This window comes from Aythya fuligula, chromosome 22 (assembly GCF_009819795.1).
Source record: "Aythya fuligula isolate bAytFul2 chromosome 22, bAytFul2.pri, whole genome shotgun sequence".
NCBI classification, from domain to species: domain Eukaryota; kingdom Metazoa; phylum Chordata; class Aves; order Anseriformes; family Anatidae; genus Aythya; species Aythya fuligula.
The window spans coordinates 6584824-6604196 of record NC_045580.1 but is presented as its reverse complement, the minus strand read 5'-3'; the positions used below and the strand labels follow the sequence as shown (position 1 = coordinate 6604196).

The 19373-nt window shown below is 64.9% G+C and overlaps 2 protein-coding genes across 2 annotated transcripts; one reads left to right on the top strand and one right to left on the bottom strand.

Moving 5' to 3' along the window:
* The first annotated feature begins 149 nt into the window (after positions 1–149).
* Positions 150–15300, top strand: PCSK7 (proprotein convertase subtilisin/kexin type 7). Its single transcript, XM_032201781.1, has 15 exons — positions 150–626; positions 994–1128; positions 1573–1738; positions 3543–3633; positions 4074–4128; positions 5633–5771; positions 6565–6665; positions 9427–9594; positions 10591–10698; positions 11595–11697; positions 13051–13207; positions 13298–13392; positions 13593–13686; positions 13942–14059; positions 14258–15300. Exons 1-15 carry the CDS (start codon positions 150–152, stop codon positions 14666–14668), a joined length of 2418 nt encoding a protein of 805 aa, XP_032057672.1. The 3' UTR covers positions 14669–15300.
* Positions 15301–15563: 263 nt separating this feature from the next.
* On the bottom strand, positions 15564–18684 carry TAGLN (transgelin). Its single transcript, XM_032201881.1, has 5 exons — positions 18630–18684; positions 16939–17138; positions 16685–16862; positions 16496–16598; positions 15564–16246 (listed from the first exon to the last, which is right to left on the bottom strand). The coding sequence occupies exons 2-5, from the start codon at positions 17116–17118 to the stop codon at positions 16105–16107; spliced, it is 603 nt and encodes a 200-aa protein (XP_032057772.1). The 5' UTR covers positions 17119–17138; positions 18630–18684; the 3' UTR covers positions 15564–16104.
* Between the last annotated feature and the right edge of the window lie 689 nt (positions 18685–19373).

Below are 19373 nucleotides of genomic sequence, written 5' to 3'. Positions count from 1 at the left end.
CCTGGAGGGTGGGGGGGGGCTGCGGGTGCTCCCCGGGGGCAGCCGGGGCTCGGGGGGACCCTCCTGGGCGCGGGGGTGCCGCTGTCCCGGGGGGCGGTTTGTGGAGCCCCTGAGTGTGTTCGTGTCTCCCCCCGCAGCCTGCCTGTCTGATGCCGCAGCGGGAGCGGAGGGCGCCGCGATGGAGGTCCGGGATGGAGGCCCCGCGCCGCGTCCACACGTGCCTTTGGCTGAGCGCAGCCTGCATCCCCCTGGTGCTGTCGCACGGACTCGCCCCCGGCACCCAGCTCGGCGCTGACGGCCGGGCCACGCCGCGGGGACACGGCGAGCTGGCCTGGGCTGTCAGCCTGGACGTGCCCGAGGAGGAACTGGAGCAGCGGGCGGAGGAGCTGGCCCGGACCGCGGGGCTGGTGAACATGGGCCGCATCGGGGAGCTCAAGGGCCATTACCTCCTCGCCTACCGGCCCCACGGCCCCACGGCGCCCGGCCACGAAGCAATAAGGAGATCGGTGGACACTTTGTTTGCACAGCACGACAGCGTGCGGTGGCACTCGGAACAGAAGCTTCTGAAGCGCTCCAAGCGCAGCCTGCACTTTAATGATCCCAAATACCCCCAGCAGTGGCATCTGGTGAGTGGTTTTCCTGCTCCGGGCCCGCCGGTGATCTCGGGCCCTTTGTGTGGTTACAAGCGAGCCATGTGGCGGGCGAAGCAGCGACTATCTCTCCTTGCAGCAGGGAGGAAGCGGGCTGAGAGCTCGCCCTGCCCTCCTCCTGCTCACCGTGATAACAGGAGGCAGCATCCTGCCCAGTGCTGGCCCCGTGCTGCCAGCACCCTGCTCAGTGTCCTGAGCGAACCTTTAGTGACCGGCACTCCCAGCCTTGCCCTGGCCCCGTGCTTCGTAGCCAGAGCACTGGAAAGGTCCCGGAGCCCCTGTCCGTGGGGCAGACCCGCTGCCCTGCCGGTGCTCTGCTCTCACTGTCCTTTCTGGTGCTTAGAACAACCGCAAGAGCCCCGGGAAGGACATCAACGTCACCGGCGTGTGGGAGCGGAACGTGACGGGGCGCGGCGTGACGGTGGTGGTGGTGGACGACGGTGTGGAGCACACCATCAAGGACATACAGCCAAATTACGTGAGTGCCAGCTCCGCTGAGGGATGGGGCGAGGGACAGATGGGCAGCAGGCGGCTGGGCGCAGGGACGTGGCTCACCCAGGCCTCTAGCGTGCCACAGCTCAGCAGGGCCTGGCCCGTGATGTTGTCCCAGGCTTGGCCAGGGGCTTTGCACCTGAGCTGCAGGGTTACCAGTGCTTGTATTCCTGTGCTCCCCTGGTAGGTGGCTGCTTAGATGTGGGAGCTGGCTTCTGCCTGACCCACAGCAGCTGCTAAAGCTGCCTCTGTCAGTCCCTTTCCCACAGCACTAGGTAGTACTCTTGAGCTGCAGCCCCGTGTAGCAGCAATCTCTACGTTCCTGGGACCTCCAGGTCACATTTCGGGCCTCACAGAGCACCCTTGAGTTCTGCTTTTCCAGAAGAGAGAAGAGCAGGTCCCTGAGCTGTGCCTGTGGCTCTGCTTCCAGAGCCCGGAGGGCAGCTATGACTTGAACTCCAACGACCCCGACCCTATGCCTCACCCCGACGAGGAGAACGGCAACCACCACGGCACCCGCTGCGCGGGGGAGATCGCCGCCGTGCCCAACAACAGCTTCTGCACGGTGGGGGTTGCCTACGGGAGCCGCATCGCAGGTACGTGCACACGACAGCACCCCGACGTGCGGGGCTGACGCCTCGCTGCTCTCCTCCCCGCCGGTCCTGGGAGGGTGCCAGCGCCTTGCCCAGACTGGTTTGTCTCTGCGAGGGAGGGACCTGCATCTGCCTCAGCTCCTGCGAGTGACGGAGCAGGATGGGTGTGTGCTGGGGGGCTCCCCAAATCCTCCTAGCGCCGCCTGCCTGCCCCTAGGGCTTGCAGCATCCCCTCCACACCTGAAGCCAAGCACTGTGCAGCGGTGCAAACATGTGCCCGCTGTGGTGCAGAGCTGCAGGCTGCCCGGAGGCACCCGGGACACAAACGTTTCCCGATTCCCCGTGCTCCCCAGGCCCGTGGTCTCGCTCCAGCCTTGTGCAGAGGGCGATGCAGGGTGCCAAGGGCCCTGCAGTGCCCTCTGGCAAAGCCCCGGGACGTGCTGCCGTGGCCTGGGCTGCCTCTGGAGCTCTGACTCTGCCTTGCAGAGGGAGGTGAGCTGTCTGCCTGGCAGGACGTGTCCTTGGCAGGGCAGGCACAGCGCTGCAGACGTGATTCTCCCCGCACCCGGCAGGTGGTGCCACGGCCCCTGCGATGGGCACAGCCCCGGGACACGGCCGGGCCGGGGCGCAGGGTGGGCCCCGGGGTGCCAGGAGGGTGCTGGGGCCATGGGGTCCCCCAGGGCACCGAGGGCAGCCCCACAGCCCTGCCCTGCCCGCTGCTCTCCTTGTGGGGCGCTTGCTGAGCAGCCAGCCGGGTCCCTGAGCTCCAGCCCCCCAGGGAGGCTGCGGATGGAGGCTGCAGGCGATGCTGGGCTGGCAGGAGGGGAGATGAGCTCACGGTTTAACCGCAGCACCGGGAATGCAGGAGCAGGGAGGGTTTAGCCCAGGCTGTTGAGGCAGGACATGGAATTTCTTTGAGCTCCGGCTCTGCAAACGTGTGCCTGGCCCTGCAGGGCGACGCAGCACGGCAGCCGTGAGCTCTGGGACGGGGAAATGAGCCCCAGCAGCGCAGCTCCTGCACGGGGCAAGGCTCGGATGCGGCAGGGAAAAGCCTTGCGGTGTGCCAGGCGAGAGCTGGGATGGGTGGGCGGCTGTGCTGTTTATAAATAGGCCTCACTGAGCCGTGTGCCTGCTTTCCGTTCGTAACGCTCTTTGCCAGCCGAAACTGTGATGCAAAACTGTAATTATTAAGGGTTTGGGTCATGGAAAACTCGGCATCGAGCCTTCGTTTGTACTTCTGTAGCCCCCAGGTGGGGTTGCCCTCCTGGTCTGAGCGCAGCAGTTGGGGTGTCCTCATCTCTTGAGCCCTTTCCTCAGCAGCAGGCGTGCCACCCAGCCCGGAGCGATGCCTGGCCGTTTGGTGACCTGGCCGGGGAAGCAATCACTCCAGGCAGGGACCAGCTGTGAAGAGCAGCACCATAACTGAGGGCGGGATGTCAAAAAGCCCCTGGGCAGCAGTGCTCTGAGCTTGGGGACTTGGGAGCACACGGACGTGAGCCCAGTGTTCAGGTGTTCAGGTGTCCTGTGCCCCCTCACCAGCTTGGTTCTGGCCATGGGACTGGAGAACTTAGCAGAACAGCCGTGCCTGGCAGAGGATGTGGATCTGAGCGTGAGGATGTGTCTGCAACCCCAGAGCCTGAGTTAAATCTGCCCCTGCAGCCTGCTCTCTGCCTGAAGCTCCAGAGCTGGTCCAGTCAGGCTGGGAGCGCGAGTGTCCGTCCTGTGAACCCGCCGAGGAATTCATGCACGCTGTTTGCACAGCTTGCTTTGATCCGCTTCAGCCACGTCCATTGTCCTCTGTCTGCAGGCATCCGAGTGCTGGACGGGCCCCTCACCGACAGCATGGAGGCCATCGCCTTCAACAAGCATTATCAGATCAACGACATCTACAGCTGCAGGTGAGCCAGCCCGCGCCCCTCCCCAGCAAAGGGCTGCACGCCCTGCTCTGCCACGGCTGGTGGCTGACTGCCCCCACCAGCTCCTCCAGTTAGTCAGGAGGCACCAGAACCAGTTGCCACCTTTCGGAGCCGTGCTGCGAGCTGGCAGCTCCGTGCTTCAAGGCACCGAGCAGCCGCCTGCTGCCCCTGGGCAGGGCTGTGAGGGCTGGCTCCGTGCCTGCCTTCACCCTGCGCTTGGGTTTCTCGGGGTCTCTGTGCTGCTGGACCTCGAGGGGCTGCAGCCAGGTGGGGTGCTCTTTGTAGCTGCTGCTGGGAGTAACGCCTTTGTAAGCTTCTCTGGGCATTATTGCAACACCTCCTTGCTCATTCCAAGGGCAGGCCTCCCCGGGGGTTTGCTGCTGCCCGTGACTCGTGTCACAGCGCGCTGTCTCTCTTTGCAGCTGGGGTCCAGACGACGACGGGAAAACTGTGGATGGCCCCCATCAGCTGGGCAAGGTACAGAGCAGCTCCAGCAGCACCGGCTGCCCCTGGCCTGGCCCTCCAGCACTCGTGGTTCCTCGCCTGCCCGAGCAGGCCGGGAGGGGAGTTGCTGCCTCTGTGTGCTGCCAGCGGAGGTGTTGCACCTCGCGGCGTGGCGGGGAGAGGTGACGTTGCTGCGGGAGGGCAGTGTTCAGGCACTATTAGATGAGCTTCCCAAGGGGAGGCTGGTTGCAGAACGTGCTCTTTCGCAACCTGTGGTATTGTTCTGAGGCCTTTGGCAACCCAAGGGACGCTCTGCTCAGGAGACCAAGCATGCCCCGTGCTAACAATCACCCGCAGAGGACACCCAGCCTGCCTGTGCGTGGCTCTTGCTGCCCAAGTGGGGGACTCACAGGAGGGAGCCCCACAACTGGCTCCACATTGCTCACGGGATGCAGTTCTGCTGAATTTCTCTTTTGCTTGGCAGCCTCCTGCTGTGCTTTGCTAACCATGAGATAGCTGCTCTGTGCTGCACAGAGCCATGCTGACAACTGGGGTATCAGTTCAAGATGACAAATGCTTTCCAGCCCTGCAGTTCGTTCCCTTCCTGAATGCAGAAACAGCTCGAAGAAGCTCTGGGACACAGAGCACAAGCAAAGCTTTGCAGCAGCAGAGAGCCCCTTCACTCTGGAACTGGCTTTCCTGGCCAGTGCACAATGTGCCTGCACCCCCCGAAGGTGGGCAGAGGAGGAGGGCTGGTTTCCAGCAGGGATGCTTTCTCACTTGCCCATCAGACACGTGTCCTTGCTCTGGGCAGGAATGGCATCTCTGCGAGGTGTCAGCCTGGAAATGGGCTTCCCGAGCGGGGCTGATGTCATTGTGCTTCTCAGTAAAGGCAAAGCCCCGGTGCCTGTCAGGGCTGAGGCCTTGCAGAGGGGCAGCAGCCACGCGTAGGCAGCCTGTGTCAGCAGGAAAGCATCGGTGCTGCAGGAAAGCCAGTCCCAGAGTGAACCCAGGGAGCTGGGAGGGCTGGGCATGCTGCGTTTCTGCTGGAGTTCAAAATCTGCTCGGTCTTTGTGCTGTGATTGCCTGGAAGGTTGTTTTCCCTTTTCCTCTTTTTATTTTTAACGCAGAATCCGCTAAAAATTGTAGTAAGCTCTAGATGAGCAGTTCCCCAGCCCCGATGTTGGCCCCATCTCTCCCTTTGTTAGGCTCGCTCAGGAATCCCAGCGTCTGCTCAGGGCCGTAGCAGCTCCCTGACTCCGCTGGCAGGGTGGAACACAGCCCGGAGGGGCTGCGGCTGCCCCCGCTGTCACCCCGAGCCCTTGGCAGGGCTGCTTGTTGAAATTTCTGAGTGTGCTTTCTGCTTGCTGGCTGGAGATGCCAGGACAGGGCTCTGCAGCACGTCCTGTGCCTGGGGAGCAGCGCGCTTTGGGGCAGCCCGCGCCTCCCAGCACAGACCCTCAGCGGGTGCCGGGGGGAGCCAGGGGAGGGGAGAGGCTCTGTTCCTGTCCCACCCGTGTCCCTTTCTCCCCCGCAGGCCGCCCTGCAGCATGGTGTGATTGCAGGTCGCAGGGGCTTTGGGAGCATTTTCGTGGTGGCCAGCGGCAACGGGGGGCAGCACAGCGACAACTGCAACTACGACGGCTATGCCAACTCCATCTACACCGTCACGATAGGTGAGTGCCTGGCCTTCTGTCCTGCTCCTTCCCAGTGTGGAGCACTGAAATCATCTCAAAAGTGCGGAACCTGCCCGGCTGGGGGCTGGCTGGGTAGTGGGAATATGTAGGAAACTCTCCTCTGGGAAGGAACGTGGCATTGTGCAGAGGTGCTGGGCTGCCGCCCCCAAGGCTGGAGTTGTCTTTTGAGCTACAGAGCAAGAGGAGCCCAAAGAAATCACTGCCTCTGTTCGGGCAGCATCGCTGAGGCTGTGACAGACACGCTGCTGCGTTCAGGGAATGGCCTGGGATACAGCATTCCCGTTAGGTGTGATAGAGCAGAAGCATCTAATCCATTTTCTTGGGGACAGAAGCTACGTGGGGGGTAGAAAATCTGTTTAATATTAAGGCCGGTGAAGGGTTGTTTTTTGTGGCTGCCTTTCCTGTAGATCTTCCGGCCATGAAAAATACAGCCTTGGGTCTGGTCTCCCTGCTCGCAGCAGCGGGCCGTGTCAGGGCTGTGTCTCTGCGGGCAGTGTTTGCACTGAAAGCAACCCCAGCGCACCAAAAACCTTACCAAGGGTCAGCTGTGCTCGCAGAGCTGTGCTGGGATGAGGACTGCAGGGCTCACACACCGCTGCCTTGGGAAGGGGAGAGCCCAACCCTCAGGTAGAGACCGTGGCAGCAGAAGGGGAGCCTGTGGAAAAGGTGCAGGTAGCAGGACAGGTCCCCAGGGGCTCGTCACCGTGCAGTTTCTGCAGGTAAATGGGGCTGGCTCCGTGTGCTCACTGCCTTTGCTCTTCCTCTTCCCCAGGCGCAGTGGACGAGATGGGCTCCATGCCCTTCTACGCCGAGGAGTGTGCCTCCATGCTAGCCGTCACCTTCAGCGGTGGGGACAAGATGATGAGGAGCATCGTGAGTACCACGTCCCCCCTCTGCCCTGCCCGCCCCGCCTGGCTGCAGGGCTCTAACAGCCCGGGGCAGATGAAGGACAAGGCTCTGTGTCTGCTGAGTGCCACACAGCGGCCTTAGGCTTGTAGTGGGCTTGTCTGTGAGGCAGGGAATGAACACACTTTTTGTCTGGTCCTACACAGTGCTCTGAGAGGGAGGTTCCCATTTCTGGCTGTTCCCAGCTGAGGTGACCCGCAGCTCGCCCAGCAGGGCTGTTCCTGGGCACGCCGTGTGCCTGGCTCCAAATGCAGGTCCTATCTGTGAGATCTGCCTCTGAGTGCAGGCAGGATGTCAGGCTGAAAGGGACGGGGATTGCACGCCCCGATCTCCCTGCCCTGCTGCTGGGAACTGCACAGAGACATCTTGTGGGACAGGGGCCACTTGGGTGACCCCAAGAAATTCCTCTGCGCTGCGTCCCTGGGAGTGGTGTCTGGGGAGCTCCCCTGCTGACAGCCAGCAGGAGACAATCCCATCCGGGTGTGCCCCTAAAACACAGCAAGGATGGGGCTGGAGCGAGGCTCCTGTGCCACCGTGGACTCTGAAGGGCAGGGGGGCTCTGTGGGGGCTCCCCCCAGGTCAGCCCCATCACCCCACGGAGGGCCAGGAGCAGCATCGGGCTCTTTAAACTACTTGGCCACAGCTCTTCCCTCTTCTGGCACGTGGGCCTCTCCCAGCTGATTTTTTCCTGAATATTTTTATCAGCTTTTCCTTTTTTTGCCAAAAACTGACTCCTTGTCAACAAAATGTCCTTTTTTTCCCCGAGCCAAGCAGCCGAGCCTGTTTCCACCAGCCCCAGGCCTGACCCTGGGTGCTCCTCCCTCGGTGGCGGTGTGCTTGGCCGGCTCTCAGCCCCTGTGGCTGGGTTCTGCCCTCACCCTGGTTCCTTCAGGGACTGCAGAGCCACTGTGGGGTGTCCCATTCCCAGGCAGGACAGACGAGGGATGGTCTCGTGAGCAGGGAATTGTGGCTGTGGCTCCGTGCCTGCTCGGAGAGGCGCCGAAGGCAGAGCTGTCAGACAGGCTGCCCTGCATGCGGTGTGAACCAGGGGAACAGGGAGAGCCCGGGACAGAAACAAGCTCCTCACAGCAAAAGGCAGTCCCAAGCTAGAGCACGGCACAGCCTGCCCGCAGCAATGGCTCAGCTCGTGCAGCCAGGCAAGCGAAACCCAGAACGGAGCTAATTCTGTGTTTCAGAAATCCCTTCAGTCATCCCAAGCTGGTTTGGAAACTTGACACTAGGAAACGAGGCGGCAGCAGCCAAGAAAGGGCTGTGCCCCCGTCAGGAGATGCTGTGCTCACGTTAGGAGTTACAGCACTTTGGTTTCATGTCCAGCTTCCCACTGCCTGCTGCCGGGGAGCTAGCCCTGGAGGTCTCAGATGTGCTTTCATTTTGCACGCTGCAGTAACGTGGGAGCTGCTGTTCCAGCAGGGCGCCAGAATGAGAGCCTGTGCGTGGCCTCGGAACGGTTTATGCCAGGGCATCATCCTTTTTCTTCACACTAATGTGATCGATCCCTTATGAACCCCTTTCATGTTCCAACTTACACCCCCCTGTCTGGACGATGGTCTCCTGCTCCGAAGCGCCTGCCGGTAGCTGTGCTTTAGGGACGGCAGAGTTAACTTCTCTGCAGCCATCTGCTGGGCTTTTTTCTTTTACCAGACTGTAAACGTTGTATGGTTTCCTTAACGGGAAGAATTTAATACAGCTTCTGGCACAAGCTGCATTTCCTACTGAAAGTTTGTGCTGCCCAGGGTGTTCTCTGTCGGACGTGCAGCGTCCGAGCACAAGCTGAGGGGGTTAGCAGCTGACAGAACGGTACGGCATCAAATGGGCAACAGAAACCACAGCTCCTGGCAGGGCAGGGAGTCTCCTGCTGCGAGCAGGGGGAGGTGGACACTCGCCTCCTCTGAGGCTCCTCACCTGAGGCAGGCAGTGCTCAAACACAGCCCTGGCTGCCTGGGAGGGCAGGGGGGTGCACTGCTGGTGCTGGTGCCCACCGGGGCATCAGTGAGCAGGGGCTGGGGCAGCTCCTCTCTGCCCCAGGACAGTCCTCCCAGCCCTGCGAAGGCAGCCCAAGGTGGAGAAGGTTTCCACCAAAATAATAATCTGCAGATCTGCAGTCACCAAAATAATAATCTGGGACCCCCGGCAGTGGAGGAGGGGGCGGTGGGGGAAGCCTGGTCCTCGTGAGGCCAAGTGCTGACTCTGCTTTCTCCCCTCCCACTCCCCGTTTCCCGAGCCTCCTCGTCATGTTTCCAGCCAGCCCTGGGGGGATCTTTTCCTCCTCTCCAGACTTGTGGTAGAGCAGGAGCAATTACAGGAGCGCTGGTAATGCATGAGCAATACATCAGCACTGCGGGGCTGTCAGGAAAACCTGCCAGCTTGTGCACCATCCTGCCCGCTGCTGGGGGAGCAGGAGGACAGGAGGAGCCTTGCCTCCGCCTCGCGCCCCCGGGCACTCACCCCCGGGCTCTCCACCATCTGCCCTGTTCCCTGCCAGGAGGGCAGCTGCTGGCCCTCTTCCTGCGTGGTGCTCACACTGCTCACATCTTAGCTGTGGGGAGCCCCACAACACCCCCTCTGGCACAATTTGGGGGCAGTGCTCCCCTCGCAGTGCCCCTCTGCTGTGCCCCCACATTTGCAGGCTGAGCGTGGGCTGCCCCGTTCCTAACCCAGGGCAAAGCGTGGCCTGACAGGAGGCCTCTCTCTGTCTCTGTCCCCGAAGGTGACGACGGACTGGGACCTGCAGAAGGGCACGGGGTGCACGGAGGGTCACACGGGGACGTCGGCTGCGGCTCCTCTCGCCGCCGGGATGATCGCGCTGATGCTGCAGGTGCGGCCGTGCCTCACCTGGCGGGACGTCCAGCACATCATTGTCTTCACAGCCACCAAGGTGAGCCCTCCCTCCTGCTGCACGGCTCTGTGTGTGTCTGCCTGCCCCTCCGTAAATCTCTCCGTTGTCTGGCTGCCAGCGAGCGGACTGCGTGCTCCCCTCGCCCCTCGTTCCTCCCAGGAATGCGGCAGAGGCATTTTCCGCTGTCAGGATAACAAATGGGGAATTTGCTCCAGGAATGCCTCTGTCTGCCTCTGTGCAGGTCTGCCACGGGCTCGCCGTGCCTGCCTGCAGACCTGGGGAGTGCACGTGAGCCCGGCCGTGCCTGAAGGCGAGGAGAGGAGCTCTGCCCTGCCCCAGCCTTCCCTTGTTTTCTCCAGAGAGTTGAGCTCTTGGAAGCAGACACAACAGAGAGCTCAGCAGCAAACACAGCCCCTGCTTTTGCTCAGCCCTGCCTGCTGCCCGGCTCCTGCTGGCCCAGTGGAGCTCAGGACAGAAGGGTCGAGTGGGAACCGATCGGGGCTGATTCGGCCGGGGACAGGGCTGCTTCTGCCCCCCCTGGGGAGCAGGAACCTGTGTCCAGTTAATGCTGTTTGTAAAAGAAAACTCACTCTGGCACAGGGCAGCGTTTTCCACAACTGCAGGCAAGCACTGCCAGAGCATGACAACCTGATAAGTGATGGGACCCAGATCCATCCTGGCCCGAATCTTGTTGATTTAAAAGACCAGGTTCCTTCTCCCCGAGGCTTCTGCCGTCCCACAGGCTGTGGCCCGGGTGGCACGGGGAAGGGAGCAGCTGGGATGTTTCAGAGTGGAGGCATCTGTGCCCTTTTGTGCTGCTTGATTTCCTTTCCGAGGAGCCGGGAAGCCTGTTTGTCCTGGGCCTTGTTTCAAACAAAGGTCAACCTGTTTCTTTCTAATAAGGCCATGCGGGTTTGCCTCCCTGCTGCTGCAGGAGGTTTCTGAGCCACCTTCCCCTCGGGCCCGGTTCCTTCTCTGGGTTTGCGGGGCCGTGGGTGTCCCCCAAGGTAAGGAGTGCCCTGCATTTCCTTGCAGTACGAGGATCGTCACGCCAAGTGGGACACCAACCAGGCTGGCTTCAGCCACAGCCATCAGCACGGCTTCGGCTTGCTCAACGCCTGGAGGCTGGTGAACGCTGCCAAGGTAATCCCATCCCTGCCCCGTGCGTGCTCCACGGGCTCCCAGGGCAGCCCCACAGCAGTGACAGGGACAGGTCCCCTCCTGGCAGCACCGTGGGGTGACTCCAGCACTCCAGGCCAGCACTTGGGCTGTCCCCCTGCGGCCCTCACTACGAGGCTGCTTTGGGTATGAAGTAATGAGGCTGAAACCTGCCCCCGAGCTGCTGCTCTCTCACAACTATATATAGCCATGGGCGAGAGCCTTTTTGCTTGTGGGAGACAACAGCTCTGATTCATAGCCTGGGGAGGTTTGTCAGCAGCCCCAGCACCTTCCTCACCGTGCACCAGGCTGCGGGGAGGGGATGGTGCCCTGAGGATGCAGCTGGCAGCATCCTGGCCTGCAGGGATGTGCTGTGGCATGGCCAGAGCCAGCGGGGACATCCCCACCTCCTGCCCCCAGTGCCACCAGCTGCCTGCAGACCAGAGCACTCCCCCTGGCTCCTGGTGCTCACCCACACACCAAGCACCGTGCTGTGTGCAGGGGTGCTGCTGGTTGCCAGCGATTCCCCTTTTTTCGTGGGGATTTTCGGGCTGCTTGCTCTTCCCCCTTGGTCCTGCCCCTCTGTGCTGCAGCACAACAGCCTCAAAAAACTGCTCAAAGCCGCTCAGGTGGCGGCAGAGACAAAACCACAGCTGCTGGTTTCGGAGAGTCCTGAGTCTCCACCAGCACCTCCAGGCAGTTTCCTTCCACTCTTAGCCACGTGGGCAACCCTCAGCAGCCCCGTGGTGCTCGCTGCAGCCCACGTGCACACGTGGGAGGCGTTACTGGCAGGAGGCTTGCAGGGGCGGTGGGAGATGGGGAGGTGGGCGTGCAGGGAGCATATGACCTCGTGCTAATTCCTCGTGCCTCTCCCCTGGCAGATCTGGGAGTCCGTTCCCTACCTCGCCTCGTACGTGAGCCCTGCCCTGAAGGAGGGCAGGAGCATCCCGCTGCTGCCGCAGGAGCTGGAGGCCACGTGGAACGGTGAGAGAGAGAGCCAGCACACGGCCTGGCAGGGCACACCACGAGGGGTTCAGGGCCAGGCTGCCCGGGCTTTTCCTGCTCTCCTTCCCCGGGGGATCTGCCCTGGGTCTGCGCCCCCTCGCTAAGCCTCGGAGGAGCCAGAGCGAGCCTCGCGCAGGGCCCGGCTGGGCAGCAGCCAGGGCTGTTCCTCGGGCTTTGTCCATGTTAGGTAATCTGCAGCTCCCGACTTGGCCGGCCGCTGTCCACATAAACAAGGCGATGCTCGGGCTGCTACCAGTGGGAAGGAGAGCCGGGATCGGGGGCAGCCCGGCCCCGCACCCTCCCCACCCCGCAGCAGGGCCCGGGGAGCTCCTGTCCCATCCTGGGGCTTCCACACCCCTGTCAGGGGTCAGGGGCTCGGCAGCACCCGGGCACAGGGGTCCCCCTGGGAGGAGTTTGGAGCTCAGCGTGCCATCACCGCCCCACAGATGGTCCTGTGCCCTTCCCTCCTTGCTGGGAGGTGCTGGGCGGGCGCTGCCCACAGCTTTCCCTCTGTCCTGCCCTGCAGAGCACAGCCACCTGGCTGCCGGGCAGGTACCAGCACTGCGGGACCCCGGGGGACAGAGGGTGACAGCCCTAAAGCAAGGGCTGGGGGCAGGCGGCTCCTTTTGCCCTAAATGGAGCTGGCAGCTGGCAGCTGGGCAGCAAAGCAGCCCTGGGAAGAGGCGAAAAAGGCAGTTTGGAGAAGTATGTGCAGAGCAATGTGCCGCCGGGGGCACTGCTGTCCCCCAGGTACCTGGCCCAGAGCTATCCCTTCCCCCTGAGGCTCTGGGAAGCACCAGGAAGGGGCTGCCTGGTCCTGGGGTGGGGGAGCACCCACCTGCACCCACCTGCACCCACCTGCACCCACCCGCTGCATGGCCGGGGCTGCCAGGAGGGGCCCGCAGCGTGCCAGGGTTTCCCCTGCTATAATCAGCAGCCCTGGGGCTGAGCCTCTGCGGAGCTGCGAATGGTTTGGGGCTGGAACATCAGGTCTGGCCACCAGGTTTCTCATCCCAGACCTCTCCCCAAACCCAGCCCCCGTGTCGCTGCGGTTCGGGGCAGCCTCTGGGGTTGCCGAACACTTGCGCAAACGCCGTGTGTGATGGTTTGGTGAGGGACGAGGAATTGTTTCCCTGCAGTGGCCAAAGCACTCCGGGTGGGCTGCTGAGCTGTGCGGGGTGCGACTGCCCCGGCTCCTGCTGCTTGGCTCCAGCAGCACACACACACACACACGGGGGCAGCAATTTGTGCCCTGTTAAGCAGCACAGCAGCACCCCAGGGCCGGCTGGCAGCAGCCACCATCCCGGGCCAACCCTGGCTCCTCTGTCCCAGTCAGCAGCGCCGACCTGCAGCTCTCCGGCATGCGAACCCTGGAGCACGTGGCAGTCACCGTCACCATCACACACCCCCGCCGCGGCAACCTGGAGATCAGGCTCTTCTGCCCCAGCGGCATGATGTCCCTGATAGGAACCACCAGGAGCATGGACTCGTGAGCACCGGGGGGGGGCAGGGACTGCAGGGCAGGGCCAGGCACGTGCCCGGCCTCGCAGCTCACGGCTTCTTCCTCCCCCCTCTGCAGGGACCCCAACGGCTTCGCTGACTGGACCTTCTCCACGGTGCGGTGCTGGGGCGAGGAGGCGCAGGGCACCTACAGACTGGTCATCAGGGACACCGGTGGGTCCTGCTGCTGGGGGTGCTGGCAGCGAGGCCAGGCTGGGGCTGGGAGCTGGGAGCCCCAGCGGAGGTGGGAGCATCCCCTCCCGGAGCTGCTGCGTGTGCCCCGCTAGCCCCGTGCCCTGGGGAGCTGCCAGCCCAGCGCCTGGGCTGTGCCAGGTGGAGGAGTTCCCCGCTGCTGAGACCTGTTTCTTCTCCAGGAGATGAGAGCCTGAGGCCCGGGACCTTGAAGCAGTGGCAGCTGACCTTGTACGGCTCCTCCTGGTCCCCAGCGGAGATGAAGGAGCGGCAGAGGTAGGAGGACACAGCCCCATGTTGGTGGGGAGCAGGAGCTGGCGGGCTCAGGGACGTTACAGAGGCCTCTGAAGGGAGCTGTCACGGCGAGGTGATGGCAGGGGGAGGAACAGGTGGCAGAGGGGGACCTCGGGCTGCACAAAACAGCTCCACTGCAGAGCTGGCAACCCCCAGTGGCGTGGAAGGCACCCCAGAGCCTTCACGGGCATTTGGGATCCTCCCTGCGGCACCCTCACTGGTGCCCCTGTCCTGCAGGCTGCTGGAAGAAGCCATGAGCGGGCAGTACCTGGACAGCAACTTCTCCCTGCCCTGCCCTCCGGGGCTGGAGATCCCCGAGGAGCAGCACTACACCGTCACGGCCAACACGCTCAAGGTGAGCCTGCTGGGGCTGGGGAGAGGCACGGGGTGCACGAAGCAGGGACACCCATCCTCTGCAGGAGTCACGGGGAAGGGGAAACCTGCGGCCCTGATCCTACTGGCACCGTGTCCCGTCCCCTGGGAGGCGCTGGGTGACGGGGCAGGGCTGGGGGGAGTTGAAGCTCTGGTTCTCAGGGGGCTTCCTCCTCCACAGACCCTCCTGCTGTTGGGCTGCTTTGCTGTGTTCTGGACTTTCTACTACATGCTGGAGGTGTGCCTGACCAGGAACAACGTGGGCTTTGACCTGAGCTGCAGCAGCTCCACCGCCTGCAGGTGGTACCCGCACGGGGGCAAGCACAGAGCCCTGGAGAACGGCCTGGAGATGGAGGCCGTGCCGCTCTACAGGGAGAAGGAAGCCGAGGAGGGCGAGGCGGAGGGCGAGCAGCTGCAGCCCGCCCAGGAGGACGGGGGCGAGGAGGGGTCCTGGACCCCCACCCACCCCAAAGCTGCCCCCAGCAGCAGAGCTGCCGGCTGCCACGAGGCAGCCCCCGCCGCAGCAGGGTACCTCGGCCGGGAGGCAGCAGCCGAGCTGCTGTCGGAGGGCAGGGAGCACCAGGCATGCTAGCTGGGGCTGGGGGCTTGGGCTGCATCCCCCCCCTCGGTACGTCCTTCCTGAGCGTGGGCAGCAGAGCCTTCCCGAGCCCCCGGGGACCACTGCCGCCGTGTCCTGCGAAAAGGGGTGCTGGAAGTGGCTCAAGCAAGGAGAAAGTCCGCTGGCAGTGGCAGGGGAGCTTTCCTTTCCCTTGCTCTGGAAAACAAAGCAAGCCTTAAGCCCGTTCCCAGAGGAGCTTGCTCCCTGCCCCCCGTGCTCTGACCCCGCCACCCCGTCCCCTCCGGCAAGCCCACGAGCAGGCGCACGCTTGGGAGGGGGGCAGAAGGCAGCGGGGCTCCCTCCAGCATCCTGCCCGGAGGCTGCAGGGCCTCAGTGCCCCCCGCAGGGTGCTGGGGGCTGCCCCCCACACCCCGTATGCTGCAGGGAGGGCTGGGGGTGTCCCTGCGTGGGGACACCGCGCGCAGAGCCTGGCTGGGGCTGGGGAGGGAGGACCGAGTTGCTCTGGCAGCGGCTCGCCTGCGAGCCGGGCTGGTTTGTTCACGTGTCTTTGGGTTCGCTGGTTTATTTTTTTAAAGTTGGGGGGTTGTTTTTTAAACGGCAGAGTCCTTTTGTGTAGCTTTCCAAATAAAGTCTTCTAAAAACCCTCCTCTCCCCGATCCCTCACTCCTCTGCCCTCCCAGCACTTGCTCCCTTTGGGAACCCGAGTCCCCGAGCGCCCAGGGCAGGGGGAGGCTCTGCTGGGGGCCAGGGCTGCTCCTGGCCAGGGCCAAGGGGTTGGAAGGAAGAAGGGCAGCGGCTTGGGGTGGGGAGGGCTGAGCCCCCCCTCTCTGCACCATCCACGTCTCCGGGGCTTCGGCTCTCCTGGCACACCCGCGGGACGGGGTGGGAGGAAAGCTGTGCACGCGGCGCTGGCTGAAGAACCTTTTAATTTTGACAAAAACGAAGTACAAAACCGAGGCCAATTTTCTTTTCTCCCCATTCGCGAGGATCTCTGCCAGAGTGGCGCTGGGCTGGCGCGGGGTGGCGGGCGGGCGGGGTGGCTCCAGGTGCTGGGGCGCGCGCCCTCCCCGGGGAGGGCCACGGGGCACCCGTGGGTGCCCGCGAGCGCGGCTGGGCGCAGGGGGGGACGGGGCCAGCTGGCGGCGGGGCTCGCAGGAGTGAAGCGGGGAGCGTGCGAGGCCGGAGATGAGGAGGAGGAGGAGGAGAGGAGAGGAGAGGCCGCCCGGGAGCGGGAGCCAGAGCGAGCGCGGCGGGGCACGGCTGGGCTGCGGCTCGGTGCCGGTCGTGGCGCCGGAGGGGTGTTTTGGGCTGGCTGGCTTTTGGTTTCCAATAAATACCAATCGGTGGGGGGCGGCTGGAGTCGCCGGCGCCCCGGCAGCTGCGGCACGCGGGGCTGGAGGGAGCGCAGACGGAGGTCCTGGCTGGGGCTGGGGGAGGCGGGGGGCTGCCTAGCTGATGATCTGCCGGGGCCGGCCGTAGCTCATCCCCGCCTGTGATGCGCCCTTGTTGCTCCCCATCTGTAAGCCGATGACGTTCTTGCCCTCCTTCAGCTGGCTCTCGGTGAACTCCCGCTTGTGCTCCTGCGCCTTCCTGCGGGGCGGAGGGAGAGGCCATGCGGCACCCGCTGCCCCCCCGGCTGCCGGATCCTTGGATCCTCGCCCCGGTGCTGGAATTCCCCCCATTCCCCTCCCCAGGGCCGCAGCCCCAGCCCCCTGCTCCCTGGGGCACCCAAGAAGGGACCAAACCCCCCAGGGCAGCGGGAAGGGGACGGTGCCAGCCCCGCCGGCTCTGCGGGGAGCTGGCGGGCAGGGGGCAGGGGCGCGAGGGTCCCGCACTTACTTCATGAACCAGTTGGGGTCCCCGTGGTAGTTCCCGTCGTTCTTGGTCACCGCCAGGCTCCCCAGGGCCATCAGCGTCCTCTGCACCGCCGCCATGTCCTTGGCTGCCCAAGGACAGTGGTGTGAGCGCCGGCACGGCGCTGCCAGCCCCCCGTGAAGCCCCCCGCCCGCAGCCCCCCGCCCAGCACACCTTCAAAGAGGTCGACGGTCTGGAAGATGTCTGTCTTCACCACGCCGTAGTCCTCGGCCGCCTTGAGGAACTGGGCGATCTGCTCCATCTGCTTGAACACCATGGTGGGGGGGCTGTCGGGGATCTTGACGGGCTTGGAGCCGTCGGGGTAGAGGCTGTTCACCAGCCGGCTGAGCACCTGCGGGCAGCGGGGGGCTGAGGGAGGCCGAGCTCCCCGCACGGCCCCGCCGCCGCCCGCCCGGCCCCGCACTCACGATGCCGTTCTTCAGCCAGACCTGGAAGCCCAGGCGGCCCCGGTCGGGGCGGCCCACGCTGGCCCCGCACTGCGCCACGATCCACTCCACCAGGCGGTCCTCCAGCTCGTCGTCGTACTTCTTCTCGATCTTGGACTGGACGTCCCTGCTCATGCCGTACGCCGGGCCCTTGTTGGCCATGACTGCGGCGGGTGGGAGACCTGGGGCAGGACGGGGCGCGTGAGGCTGCGGGGGCACTGCTCCCCCTTGCCCGCAGCATCCACCTCCCGGCTCTCCCCGTGCCAAGCAGGGGCTGTTCGATGCCCAATGGCACATCCAGAGCCGAGCACTCAACCATGATCCTTGCAGCACACCCAGACAGACGGTTCCCATCCCGGAGCTGCCTCATCCCCGCTCTCCAGCTCAGGGCGTGCAGCAGAGCTGCCTCGTCCCCATCCCTGCCCGCTCAGCCACCGGCAGGCCCCGAGGGTGCCCACATCCCTGGCTTCGGGCAGCCGGTGGCCGTGCCATGGCTGAAGGTGTCCAGGAAGGAATCAGCACGGCTGGAGAGCAGCAGGGTCCAGGCAGCAGGGCTGGGTGCCTGGGGCACCGCGGGGTGCCATGGGGTGGCCACAGCTCTCCGTGTCCCCGTGCCAGTGCCAGGAGGCCACCCCGCGGAGCCGTGCCCGTGCCCTTGTAAGGACATGGTGCGGGCAGGCACGGCGGTGGCCAGGGCGGGCAGCGCCGGAGGATGCCAGGAAGGGTGCCAGCGGGTGGGGAGCTGGCAGCCAAGCCCCCCGCCGAGGCAGCCTCTCTCCTCCCCGCACAGCTCCTGGCTGGGTTGGAGCCAGCCGAGTGCCGGGGCTGAGCCGTGGAGGCCCCTGAGCTCCCCGACCAGCAGCTCGCCCCTCGCACCGGGCAGATGCAGCCCAGTTCCAGCAGCACGGAGCCTGGGAGGCAGCAGGGAAATGCCGAGCCTGGCTGCTGGCAGCGATGCAGGGAGCCCCCAGCCCCGGGGTTCCTGCAGTGTCAGTGCAGGAGCCCCCCACGGGCTGTGCCCAGTCCCGGGCACGTCCCCGATGCCGCAGGCAGCACCGCTCAGCTGGCACAGCTCACGGGGCACTGACCGTGAGCCCGTGCCCACCTCCCACCTTCACCCCCTTCCCGCAGGAACTGGGGGCTGGGGCTGCTCCCCGAGTGCTCCCTGAGTGCCCCAGGGCTGGGCACAGCCGGCGCCCACCAAAGCTCTGCTCCCGGGAGCCGCGGAGCCCCGGTGGCAACCCGGTGCTGAGGACCGGGAGCAGCAGCGCACCCGGGGCAGGGTCCTCAGCCCGTGGAACTGCCTCCGTCCCCCCAGGGGGAGAGGGACCCGAATCCGGGGAGCAGCACCCCCATTCAGGGAGCATGATGCCATCCTGGGGAGCAGCACCCCATCCCGCAGAGCAGCACCTCAATCCAGAGAGCAGCAGCCCAATCCCGGAGAGCAGAATCCCCGTGCGGGGAGCAGGACCCCATCCCGGGGAGCAGGACCCCATGCCGGGGAGCAGCATCCCAGCACAGACAGCAGCAGCCCCATCCCCGCCAGCAGAATCCCAACGCGGGGAGCGCGACCCCATCCCTTGGATCCCGGGGAGCAGCACCCCAACGTCCCAGGGGTCGGCGTCCCCAGGGGGCACCCCCCGTGCCCGCCACCCCCCCGCAGCAGGACTCACGAGCGGCTGCTGAGGGAGGCGCGGGGCGATGCTGTGCGCGGGAGCGGGCGCTCTGCACACCGGGGAGGCCGACGCCGAGCTAAAAGGCCGGTGCCGGGGCAGTGATGTCAGCCAGCCCGCGGCCAGCCCCCCATCCCTCCCTCGCGGGGCGCACCCAGACTCCGGCCCAGGCACCATATTTGGGGAAAAGACTCCGAAAAGCGGTGACTAAGGGCCCGTGCCGGAGCATTCCCCGCGTGCCTCAGCCCCGGCAGTTTTGGGGCAGGGAGGAAGCGGGGCCCCGGGCTCTGATGGAGTAAGTCCTTTTATAGGCAGGCGCTCGCCGAGGTTTTTCTGCCCTGACTTCATGGCTGGCTTTCCCCTGCGCTCACCCCGCGGGGCTCTGCGGGGCTGGGGGCACGGGGGGGACCCGAGCGGCCGGGACGAGGCCACGAGGTGGTCGCGGTGCGTGCCGGGGGGCTGCTGGGGAGCAGAGCGAGCCAGGGCTGGCCTGCACAGCCCGGAGAGGCCGTGGGCATCCTGCGGGCACCCGGCCAGGGCTCAGGAGTGTCCCCAAGAATTGCTCTGCCCCCGTCGAGGAGGGCAGGATGCGGCCGGGCAGCCCTGGAGCCAGGTGGGGATGGCACAGGGACCCCCAGCCCCAGGGACCCCCAGCCCCAGGGCCCTGGCACACCCCCAGCTCCGTCCCCAGCCCTCCCCGGCCCCCCCTGCAGTGCCAGGAGCTGCAGCAGGACACGGCCACAG

What these genes read in the sequence shown, in the direction of transcription:
- PCSK7 (XM_032201781.1), top strand. Translation starts at nt 150, where the DNA reads ATGCCGCAGCGGGAGCGGAGGGCGCCGCGATGGAGGTCCGGGATGGAG. An exon ending in CATCTACACCGTCACGATAG is followed by an intron (nt 5,772 to 6,564) that starts GTGAGTGCCTGG and finishes CCTCTTCCCCAG; the next exon opens with GCGCAGTGGACGAGATGGGC. An exon ending in ACCACCAGGAGCATGGACTC is followed by an intron (nt 13,208 to 13,297) that starts GTGAGCACCGGG and finishes CCCCCTCTGCAG; the next exon opens with GGACCCCAACGGCTTCGCTG.
- TAGLN (XM_032201881.1), bottom strand. Translation starts at nt 17,118, where the DNA reads ATGGCCAACAAGGGCCCGGCGTACGGCATGAGCAGGGACGTCCAGTCC. An exon ending in TCTGGCTGAAGAACGGCATC is followed by an intron (nt 16,863 to 16,938) that starts GTGAGTGCGGGG and finishes CGCTGCCCGCAG; the next exon opens with GTGCTCAGCCGGCTGGTGAA. An exon ending in GACCGTCGACCTCTTTGAAG is followed by an intron (nt 16,599 to 16,684) that starts GTGTGCTGGGCG and finishes GTCCTTGGGCAG; the next exon opens with CCAAGGACATGGCGGCGGTG.